Source organism: Pteropus medius, unplaced genomic scaffold, assembly GCF_902729225.1.
Source record: "Pteropus medius unplaced genomic scaffold, Ma_sr-lr_union100, whole genome shotgun sequence".
Lineage (NCBI taxonomy): Eukaryota > Metazoa > Chordata > Mammalia > Chiroptera > Pteropodidae > Pteropus > Pteropus medius.
Genome location: NW_024352785.1, coordinates 7,475,099 through 7,487,568, shown reverse-complemented (window position 1 = coordinate 7,487,568; position 12,470 = coordinate 7,475,099). Strand labels below are relative to the sequence as shown.

General features: G+C 37.0%; 1 protein-coding gene across 2 annotated transcripts in view; it reads left to right on the top strand.

Annotated features, from left to right (window-relative positions):
• The window catches only part of EPB41L4A (erythrocyte membrane protein band 4.1 like 4A), a 208,536-nt gene that overhangs the window by 159,182 nt on the left and 36,884 nt on the right, over nt 1-12,470 (top strand). For both annotated transcript variants that reach the window (XM_039848457.1, XM_039848458.1), the window contains exons 13-15: nt 3,488-3,578; nt 6,010-6,093; nt 7,146-7,256. In XM_039848457.1, coding sequence (XP_039704391.1) covers nt 3,488-3,578; nt 6,010-6,093; nt 7,146-7,256 — 286 coding nt within the window. The remainder of the gene's footprint in view (nt 1-3,487; nt 3,579-6,009; nt 6,094-7,145; nt 7,257-12,470) is intronic.

The following is a 12,470-nucleotide window of genomic DNA, read 5'->3' as shown; positions in this document are numbered from 1 at the left end:
TTATCGTGGTGATCGTGGTGATTTTTTGCAATAAATACAAATATCAAATCATGTTAATGTAACATGTGAATTATACCTCAACAAAAAGATTTGAGGCCTTTTATTTAAAAATTAAAATTAATAATTTTATTGTATATACTATAAATATTTTATGAAATGAATACATAATAATTTCTATTTCTAGATATTTTAGTTGAGAACAACTGTTTGGCTTTATCTAAAAGAAAGAATTGCCCCAAATAGAGTGATTTGCTCTCAGTGTTTTATTTCTTAAAGTGGGGATGGTTAAATAGCCATTTTCTTTATAACAATTTGTTAAACTTTTCATATATGTACAATATATTCTTTTCCGGTGGTCTGTTATGATTTACAATGAAAGAGGGGTGGAAAAAAAAGATTTTTCCATCTTCAAAATATCTCCTGGAGCAGTGCTTGAAATTCCATTTTTGTCAGTTAATTATTTTAGTTAATATTTGGCTTTAACTTTTCCTCTTTAAAATGCAACTACTATGGCCAATAATAAATGAAGACATGAGCCCTTTAGTGTTTAGGATTTGTCAGATCACCTCTTCTCTGTAGCCTAAGAATGTGAAATGATGTAGAAGGAATGATTCTGTAAAATGATACATGAGAAAAAAAGTTAGTCATCAATGTCAGCGAAATGGAGTCAGTAAACCTAAATAATTCATAACCTGTATTTCTCACTTTTGCAGATTTTGGTAACCAACACATAACCTAGCTTTGCTGCATAGCTTAGCTTTCCTCTCAAATGGTAGTATGATAAAATCTCATTAATTAAGTGCTCCCAGTAAGTTATTGCTGTTAAGTAGCTTCTCCCCGTTAAGTTGTTTTCCTAGAAAGGCTTTTAAGACTTAGGCTTGTCCAATTCACAAGGTAGGGAGAGGAGAATACATTTAAACAGATATTTAGTTAGTAGTCCACTGTTTTAATAGAAAAGAGCCATGAATAAAATCGTATTACTGATAATACCTTATTCATGCTGTGTATGTGAGAATTATGACTGTTGTGTTAGTAAAATTGTCCTGACAGTTGAACAATTTATTTTGGAGAAGCTTGGCCTTGCTGTTCGTGTCTCAGAGAGCACATATACGTGATATTTTTTCCCCTGAAAGTCTTTTAAAAAACAACTCATTTCGTGTTTCATCATAAAATTGAGATTTGGATATCATGAATAACCAAATGTTGTTCTTTTGAAGAAAATATATACCCATATATTTTGAAGAAAATATATACCCATATGAAATTTTTCTATTTTAAAATATTCCTCAGTTGTTTGTCTACCTGTTTATTAGTTTTTTGGAAGATTTGGATAGAAGAAAACTAGGTGAAAGTGATTAAGCAACCTGACTTTCTCCAAGGTGGTTAGTTGTTAGACTAATGAGATGGAGTTTGGAATAAATCGAGGCTTGTGCTTAAGCTTGTTACAGAGCTTTGGTTAGCATCACGATGTTCACCTTTGCTCGGTGCCTCTCCGAATGCAGTCATTGGCGGTGGGTATTGGTTTCTCTGTTGTGCCTTCTCCTCTCCCAAGCCTGGGGAAACAGCCTTAGATACATGGAAGTCTCATTTGTATTATGAAGTAATAATACCTACTGAGAATAATACCACGTTAAAAAAAAATTATTAGAAACAATTAAAAATATTAACTTTGAGTAAACCTCAATGGGGCACAAATGAATTGATCCGTCTTGCCACTGCCCCACATACCACATAGAATTCCACATTTGAGAAGCAACTCCATCTCAAATCTGTGGCTGGAATTTGGGGAATCTGCCCTTATGATTTTATTAACGGTTGTAAAATAGACAGTAACTGGCCATGGGGTAGTTCAAGGGAATTGGTTGTATCCCATATTTATAATGAAATTTCCTGGTGAAATTTCTCATAGGCCCCAACGCTATTGTTTTCTGATGCCTGGATTCTGAATGTTGCTTTAGCATGAGCTGGCCTTTAATGTCATGTGTATCCCCAGGCTCGCCTTTCCAGTTCAGCATTACAAGATAGGAACCAAAATACGATATTGAATCTACATCACATTCCTTCATTTCAATCTCAGTTAACCTTGAGAGAAAAAATTCTCCTCTTAGTTGGCTATGGGATACTCTCTTCATTGGACATTCTTTTCACTTATCTTCTAAAGAGTCTACCTTTCCAGTAGACCCTTAATTTAGACTGACTTTTTAACTATTTGAAAGTGGGGCACAGAGGGCACATGGAAGGCCATGTGTTGTGGTTTAGATTTAAGTCTCTGGAGCCACACTGCTGGATTTCAAAGCTGCACACCCGCCCCAAACCCATGAGTTGTGAGACCTTGGGAAAGGCCCCCCACTTTTTAGCCAAAATGGGGTAAGGAATTAATCTTGCACTTCATAGGATTATTTTGAGGATTATATGAATAAATAGAAATGAGGTGCTTGGAATAGCACCTGACATATAATAAATGCTCAATAAATATTAGCTCTTACTACTATTACGAGTTCATCTCATGACTTGAAAACCATCAGTGATTAGTGATGATTACATTTTAGGTTGAAGGACTCAAACTGTGGACATCTTCTGCAAGATACTGCTTTGAGGTGGACACACCTGTAAGGCATAGAGTTAATTGAAAAAGAACTTCGGGCATCCCCTCACTGGTCTCCCCTGCACCTCCCAGAGAGAGGTGCATGCCACTTGAGAAGAGTCATCATCAGTGCCCACACATCTCATCTCTGCAGGCTTATCAGCCTCTGTTCGGAGAATGGGGTCCAGACTTCCAGGACGAGCCTAGCCCGTCACTTATCTCTATTAGATCAAGATTTGCAACATCTTGTCTACTGGGGGCTCCCTCTGCTGGTTCACCTAACATATGCAAATCTGTGCAATAAGAGCTTTTAAAAAGTCAGTTTTAGGCTTTTAGAGATGTTTGCATAAACACATTTGAAAATTTGTGTGTGTGCGTGAGGTACAAATCACATCTGTATTACTCTTTTTTTGCCATCTGTATAATGAGTTGGAATATTTCATAATTTCAAGTTTAAAATGTGTTGTTGTTTGCTTTGTTTTAGAATGGAAACTATCATGGCATGCCAAGAAATAGTCACTTCTTTACAGCATAGCTATCAATTACTATGTTTTACATTTCAAGATAAAGCACTAAATATCTTAGAATCTTATTTTAACAGTCTAAGAATGTCCATGATGTATGGAGTTATTAGCTAACTCTTAGAGTCTCATAAGGTCCCATTTTAAAGTAGTGTCATAGCCTAGACGCCATAGGACATTATTATGTTGAAGACTGATGGTTTTACATGTCAGAAAATAGCACCTTATTGTTCAACTCATTATTTATTTGGAATTATAATTTATCGACACAGTGTGCCATGACATCCCCAAAATTGCATTTGAAAATAATTTTGTGCTTCTTTCTGTTTTCCTGATCACTATCTCCTTCCTTTTATTTTCTCTTCTCTCTCTTTGCTACTAGGATCAAACAGCATAAATCGAGTAACTGCAAACATAGAAAATGGAGAAAATGAAGGAACAACTAAAATTATTGCACCTTCACCAATAAAAAGGTCAGTCAGTTAACTGAAGGAACATTATGTGCTGTCACAAAAACGATTGTTCCTGTGGGCAAGGTTAAGAATCTTTTCATTTTGATACTTAACTAACACTTTTGATCAAAATAGTCTGTGGGCCAAAGAATACTTTATAATGCCAATGAATTATAAAACATCAGATCTTGCCTCTCTCAGTTGAAGGAAATGCTCCTGCTGTCACAGCATGGTGATCTCCAGGATAGCCTGTGGTCTGCGTTCCTGGCAGCAAAGTGAAAATTCCACGTGATTTCTTAAATGGCATGATATAATGGACTAACTCAAAGGGACCTATGAAATAAAGTGGATGATACTCATGTTTAATGTACTGTGTTCATTACAGCGGTGCACTGAACTATGGCCCTGGAAAGAGGGTTTATAGCATTTAGAGGCGCAGGGCTTCAGAAGTCAGTGATTGCATATGTATGAAGAGTTGTCATGGTCCTTTGCATCAATTTTCCCAGCAGCATTCCCCAGAGGAAAGACCTTCTCTTAATGTATTACATGAATTGTTTCCCTGACAGATCAGACTTGTTCTTAAGATACTATTTTTGTATCATTTTTTCCTATCTCCAATTATGTTCATGGAACAGCATTTTAGACATACAATGAGCAGCTTTCATCGGCTCACATTCTCTCTAGAGGTTACGCCACACATATCATGGAGAAGTCCAAGTAATCAGAAATACATGACCTTGAAAGAATTCTTAGATCGTCTCCTCCATCTTTTGTTAGTAAATAATGGTGTCTTTATTTAGCTGGATTGTGATTACTTGGAGAAATACAGTGTATAATTTCTTAGCAAAGTAGTTTTAAGGTATAAGGATTTTCAGAGTTGCGATGTTTGCCCCCAGGGTTTTGACTGCAGGGTTTTCTTTCCTCTGGTTTCCAGAACACTCCCTGTACAGATTCTCTTTTGGAATGACAAGTTCTTTGCCTTTGCATATACTTTAGCTTACTGTGCCTCCCTTAGTCAGCCTCACAGCTGTGGATAGAGTCACCTTAACCTGTTTGCACAGGGTGTGCTATGGTAAATGCAGCATAAGAATAGTAATCCTCCCTGAAATTCAGATCCCAAGCCTTTTAGAATGTGTAGAAGGAGTTCAGTCTCCTTTGTAACTGAGTTCTTGCCAATAGAACCGATACCTGAAGGGCTGCCAGATTTCCCCACTCAAACTCTAGATGAGAAATAGCTTAGGGAGTGAATACCATTAATTTGCCACCCAAGATTTCATTGTTCTTTGAGTCTCCCAATTCCTCTTTCATCTTGCTATTCCATTTCTCAATTTCCCTTTTCTTTTTTTCCTTGTTAAACTCTCACACACCTGTGTGGGTATGTGCACATTTTCTGCAGTTGTATTAAATATCTACAATATTTATTACTTTTCCACATTTCAAAAGTAAACTTTTACTTTGGAAATTTGATGTTCTAAAGATTTCTAATCTTTATGAAAATGACATTCATATATGAAACCTACTACTGTCTACTAATGCTATGAGTTATGTACTTTTGTCAAATGTATTTTTTAGGCTTATATTCCTATAATTATAATATGCTAGGGTACAAGTTTATTTTCCCTTTTTTGAATGACCTTGTCAATTTTTTCTCTCTCCTCTATCTTGGCTGTTATAAAGAACTCTGCTATGACCATGTTTGAGGACAGTTATATAGAAGATTCCTCAAAAAGCCAGGGTTAAAAGTGTATTATGAGTTAAGTAGTTCTATCTTCTTCTGAAGATGAGACTCTCCCGGGGAAGTGAGAGGTGACACACCTCCCCTCCCACACTGGCGAGGTGGCTTCTAATGAGTCCTTCCTGGTGTCTCCCATGTGTTTCTAAAACAATTTGTTGGGATTAGATAACAACTCGGTTATATTTACATTCTTAGGACAGAAAGATGATACTAGGTCAGGAAATAGCATTTGAAAGTCATTCTGGTTTGGAGGGATGATGCCAAGATGTGGAAACTGGGGGCAAGGAAAGGGCAGTGTGGGTAGCCTAAACCTGCCTAGAGCTTACTGACCTGCACAGATTCAGTCCCAAGTCCAGAGCCAGGGAGTCTCTGCCCGCTGCTAAAAAGAGCTTTCCTTCTTCATCATCTGGTTGCCTTGACTTCCTGTTGCGCAGGTGGACTCTCTTGAGTTTTGTAAAAATGAATGACTAGCCTTCTTTTGATTTAAAAGCAGTAAAACTAGAAAGGAAGTGGGATGGGGAAAGACTCAGAATTACTTGCTGGAGACATGTGTTTTTTTTAGGCAGCTACTTCATAACCTTTTTGGGGTAAGTCACAAATATAAATAAAAACACATTCGTAGACATTCATTAAATAAATAATTTTACTGAAGAAATAAGTACATGGCTTCTTTTTATATTCTAGTTGATTTGTTTTGTATACTTTTTTTTTTTAAAGCTTTAAGAAAACAAAGAATGAAAACAGCCCTGACACCCAAAGAAGCAAATCTCATGCACCATGGGAAGAAAACGGCCCCCAGAGGTAAAGGGAATCGTTTTTTTTTGTTTGTTTGTTTTTTGGGTTTTTTTTGTCCCCTAAAGGAGAATAGTAGAAAAGTGGATAGCATTTGTCCCTATCAAATAATGGAATCCTGTGGCTGGTTATGATTACTTCTGGACAAGGCAGTCAGATTTCTAAATCAGCGTGACCGGGAACTTCTGAAGTGGAAATCAACAGGATGTGTCCTAACTTGAAACTCTCCTGGAAAGACAGAAAGGAAAACTAGTGTATATTAAGAAACTGTCTTGAAAGGTCATCGTGATGGTTTAGAGTAAGATAATATATTTCTGAAAACTCTAAATGAAATGAAATAAAGATAATTTCTCTAATTTCAACTCATAAAAATTTTAGTTAAAAACTATAGCAGATAAATAGTGATTCTAGAAGACCTTTACGCCTAACATACATACATATTTAATTTCTTTTGCTCATTACTACCAAACCAGTGACAGACCTGCATTATAGCCTCCTGGCTGTATAGTTATGGTGGTTTTAGCTATGACCACCCAGGGGTTCAAATCTTAGCTCTACCGCTTTCTAGCTCCTTTACGTGAGCTACTTAATTAAAAACTCTGTATTTCCTTTTTCTTTTTTTTTTTTTGGTTAAATAGGCTTAATAATTGTACTTCAGTGTTTAGGGTTGATGTGAAGTTTAGCTAAGATAATAAATACAAAATACAAAGCTTTTAGCTTGGTCAGTGCCTAGTATGTGGTAGGTGTATAATAAATGCAATTTGTTGTTGTTATTATTGCTATCATTTGAGTCTGTTCATTTCTGACTGTTGAAGGCCAATGAGACAAATCTATTCCTGCAAAATAATGACTTTTATGATTTGTTTTACCAGGTCTTACTCTCTTTTCTTTTACTATTTCTTGTCAGCAAAGAGATCTGTGTGCCCACAATCCAGTATTCCCCTGTGATTACCAATTATGCAGTTATGAACTCTTCCATAGAAGCATCAGGTTCTAGGGTGAGAGTGTTCGCTCTTCTGGGTCCTCTGTAGTCATTATTGACCATTCCTCTTCCACCCCAGTGGACTCTACAATTCTCCCACTGACCGCACGAAATCTCCAAAGTTCCCCTACATGCGCCGCCGAAACCCTTCCTGTGGGAGTGACGACTCTGTACAGCCAACGAGGAGAAGGTAAGCTGAACACAGCCCCTCTGTTTTTGATTCTCAACAGAAGCACAGAGTTCCAGTCACCTTTTTATTACAGGTTATTCTCATAATGTCATGACTGTTTGTCTCCCTAAGTTAACAGAAAGCTTATGGTTTTTGAGATAAAATTAGCTAGGAATCCTGAAGCATTTCTCTTAAACAGCCAGAGTTTCAGAGAATAATTTCAAAAATATTGACAGGAACTTACTTCTTATATTGTGATTAAGACTCATAAGTTAAAAATATGTATATATAGTAACTATATATTATATAGTACGTGTAATACATTATATAACATAGTATATATTATATTAATGGTCTATATTAATATATGAGATATTAAATTTTTTGACCTGAGAAGACGAAATTATGTTTATAGATAAATCTTAGCTGAGGCTAAGTGCTCTGCCCTCCAGAATGATATTGTTGCATAAATGTGAGTAAAACTCTTTTCAAACACAAAGAAAATGAACCCTTTTTACCCAGCAAGTCAGATTGTTTGTATGATGATACTTGCGTGTGTGTGTGTGTACTTAATTTTCTTTCTTTAACGTCCGTATCTAGAAGTTTTAGATTCTCTTGCAAAACAGGCTGGGCAACGTGATGGGTCCAAGTGAAATTCATTTCATTCCTGTATAATGGGAGCCGTTTTACTTTGTTTTACCTATATAAGTGGTATTTTATAAGTGACTTTTATAATTACGACAAGTTCAGGTCATGTTCTCAGATAACAATATATATATATTTTTGATATATATATATGCTGTGGATCTGGAAAGCGGAAGCCCTTTTCTCTTCGTGCCTTAGTTTATATTTACTTGCTGGTCTATCCCTGTCTGATTCCTTCTACTTCTACCAATTTCCCAGAGTCTTATTCTCCACCTTCACCCGATTCAACTTCCCTGAAATCCTTTGATAGTTAAGAAAGGTCTGTATCACCTTCACCTAGTAGGACTGGAAAGGGAGAGATAAATCATGACCAACAGTGATTAGATAGAATAGTGGAACAATAGTTGGCATTTATCTTGTTCTAAGTCCTGAGCAAATTGCTTGCTATATATATTATCTCATTTGATCCTTATAATAATATATGGAAATGGGCATTTGTTTCATTCAGTCACTAGGCATTTTGAGTAGAGGATTAATGCAGGGTATTTGGTGCATAAATGTGGGTGGAGTAAAGGAACAAAAGACAGAGTGGTGCATCTCTGAGATCTGGATGCTCTACTGACCCTGCTCTGTGGAGAAACAAAAGAAGAGAAGAAGGTGTTACTCAGAGATCCAAAAGCTGCTCCTGCCTTTGAGCCAGCCCTCACTGGCCAGTGCTTACTACTGACATAGTTGTAGGCACCACTATCATAGGCATGACTCTTGCTGCCGCTGCTGGAGGTACCACCACCGCAGCTAACACGGTGGGCCCTCCGCTTCTCAAGAGTTCAATAGTGGATGCCATAGGTACTGCCAGAAGCGCAATCGCTTCCCCTTTTCTCCTGCCTTCAAATCTTACCTGAGTGCCTCTCTAAGTGGAACCTAGCTGGCGAAGAAGTCCAGAAAAATGTAATTTTTAGGCATCTCATCTTGGCAATGCAGGGAAGATTGTAGATGGGTTGGGATGGGGCTGAGTATCATGGAAAGTACCTGGTCCAGCGTTATCATGTCACTTTTACAGAAGAGAAAACAGACTCAGGTAGATCACGGTAACTTTCCTTTGTAACATATCTGGGATGTGGATCAAGGTCCGTACAAGTGAAAAAGGCAGGAATAATGAACCATCATTTAAATGAGGCAGGAGGAAAGATTTTTTTGTTTTTCTTCTCTACTAAGGATTGGTTCAGCTTGGATAAGAGTTAAAACGAAGGCAACACCGTTTTGGGAACGCATTTGTGTGTACATGTGTGTTGAGGGGATGTGGGTGGTAGGAATCACTAAATATATTAGGAATTTGGCACTATATGATCATTGTTAGATAGGTTTTTCCTCCTTAATTATTAGTGTACTTTGTCATTATTACCTAAATAATTATACATTTTGAGTAGATGGCCATTTTGATTTTAATATATTCAATATGAATTTATCAAGTTTTGCTACAATATACCAAAATTTACATTATTTTTTTTTTTCAAATTAAATGCTTGAAGTAATTTGGAGCATATACATTCTCAAATCCAGACTTAATGACTTCTGTACTGAGATACATTTTCTGTTGGCTTCCTGTGAAATACAGAGAAGTAATTGTGGTGAATGGTTACAGGATCCTTTCATTGGCACCATCCAGGGGAAAGACCATTTTGATTTTGTCTGAGCAATCACAGAGCTTTCCGTCTTGTTCTGTGCGTCACTTGAAAGTTCTCTTATTTGGCACGTGTGTTTGAGGAGACTAGCCATTGCTGCACGTTGGCATGGGAGAGCTAGAACTCATTTTTTATTTTTTTACTTTTCACTATAAATGCCCTGTAATGGCCCTGTTCTTGTTAGTTTTGTTTTATCTTCACACATACTTACCTTGCCCCTGGGCACAAATCCCTATATAGATAGATTAACTCTGACATTTAAAACCAAGATTTGTCATTAGCATGGAAGAATCTCAAGGATTTAAATTTAAGGATAGGAAATACTATTTTGTAGTGGATGCTAGGATAATATGTTTTGTAAAAGATATCAAAATTTCATGTTCTGCCAGTTGTTTGTCATTAGATGGATTCATCTGTCAAACTCCGACAGAGTCTAGAACATTGGTACTTGACTGTTTTGGATGATAGAACTCTGAAATCTGATGAAATGTTGGATTCATTTCCTAGGGGGCAAAATGTGCATAATGAAATACACATACAAACTTCCATATAATTTTTAAGGTTCATGGAGACCCCGAAGCCTGCTTGTTTAAACATCCCTGTTCTGGAAAAATAAAGCCAGCGTACTTTCTGTCAGTACAATTTATTTTCACCCTGTTCATCTTTACACTCAAAAATGTTTATTGAGTGCTTACTTTATGCCTGTGTTAAAGTGCTTACTTTAGGCACTGTGTTAAACAGCACTAAAGAAAGTCTCTGCCCTTTGAGAGCTTACAATTTGTTGGGGAAGGATTATACAAATCACACAAATGCCTGTGCATTTATGACTTTTATATGTCCTCAGAGTCTCAGAGTTATGCTTAGGGGGATTTAAAAGGCTTCTTTTTTTAAATTGAATCTTAATATGCATACAGAAAAGTACATGTGTTATAAGAATAGCTGCTTGACCTGTGCAGCCAGCACTATTAGGGGGAGTTTTGCTGAGTTGCTGAGTCAGGGAGGTCTGGAAGGGTTCCTTGAGGTGGAATTCTGGAGCCGGAATCTAGGACAAGAGCAGGCAAAGAGGTGAAGCAGCTAGCATGTGCAGAGGCCTTGAGATGGAAGGGATGGGGGGAGCATTCGTGAAAATGACAAAAGACGAGTGTTGCTCATGCATTGAGAGTCGAAGAAAAGCGTTAGAAATGAGCCCAGAGAGAAAGATGGTGCCAGACCTCATAAGACCTGAGCCTTTTTGAGGATTTTGGTCATTAGACCAGTAGTTTTTAGAAGGTCACATTTGTATTGTGTAAAGATGATCGTTACTGTTCTGAGGAGAAAAGGTGGAAGAGGACAGTGGAAACAGAGAGACCAGGCAGCGGGCTATACCATATGAGTCTTGGCCAAACAGAATGGTGGCTTAAGCCAAGGAGTTTATGTAGAGATAAGGAAGCTAGTGGTTTCGAGATCCATTGGGAAGATAAATCAATAAGGCTGGAAGGACCAGTATGAAGATGAAGGAGCGACAGATGTAAAGAATGAAATCCAGGCTTGTATAGTTTCATGGATTAACGTAACGTGTGATACACTGAAATAAGAATCACCAGGACATTATAGAATTGAAAGGGACAACTGTTTGGTTTTTGGAATGCTGAATTTGTGGTACCTTCGAGAAGTCCAAGTATAGGATATAAATGGATTATTGGTAAGTCAGAAGCTGGATTGGCTGTCTGGACTGAAATATAAATTGCTTAACGATGTTTATTGAAATATGAAATAGAGATTAGACTGTCTAGATAGATAGTATAGATAGAATGCAAAGACAAAGCCAATGACAGAGCTGAGAGAAACTCCAGCATGTATTTGGCTTAGTTGAAGAGGATTAGCTTTGTGAAAGAGACAGAGAAATTGTGGCCATAGGGGGAAAAAAAATCAAGAGAGTGAATATCTGCTTACTAAATGGCTCCCTTCTCTTTTCATTCCCAGAGTGCTAGAAGCCAGATTTATATCTCCCAGGCATGCAATTAGAGAATCTCACTGTAGGAAATGGACAGATACAAGAGAAAAGACATATGGATACCAAATTTCAAAGGCTCCTCCAATGCATGATTGAGACTACCCGTATTACATTGCTCCACATGACAGTGAAGCCATCAGTTAACATGCTGTCCATCCAGAGGTTTCCAGTCTTTTTCATGCCTAATGCTCAAATATGAAGAGAGAGCCGTAATCACCTGACATTTGAAGATAGCTCTGTTTGGAAAGATAGAGACTGAAACAAACAATTAGTAGTTACATAGGGGTTGGTGGTGGTGGTGGTATGGTGGTGGTGGTGGTGGTGGTGGTGGTGGTGGTGAAGTCATAGGAAATCGAGGCAACATAAGAAACAAAGAAAAAATTTAAAAAACATAATTATCTTTAAAATATGAAAAGTTTTATATCAAAAGAGTGAATAAGAGTTCTTAGACTTTAAATTAACGTGGCAGAATTTAAAATAATCAATCGAAGGATTTAAAAATGAAGTTAAGGAAATATTCCTCCAAGTAGAACAAAAACAAACAAATATATGGAGATAAATATAAAAAATTATCAAACCTGGATATAAAACATTTGACTAATGAAATTTCTAAGGCAAAGCCCCCAGAAAATGCAGGAGAGGAAACTATAAAATAAATAATGCAAGAAAATATCCCATAACTGAATGATCTAACTGTAGATAGGAACCCACTGAACTTTTGGCATAATAGATTGAAAAATTAGATCAATACCAGGATCCATTATCATTAAATTTCAAAACATTATATATTAAGAAAGAATTTTTAAAACTTGGAGTGGGGAAGAAATATGGGAGAGAAAAATCCATGCACAACTGGTTGCAAATCATAATTTTGGCATTGGGCTGCTTAGTATCAGAGAAACAAGATAGTGAAAC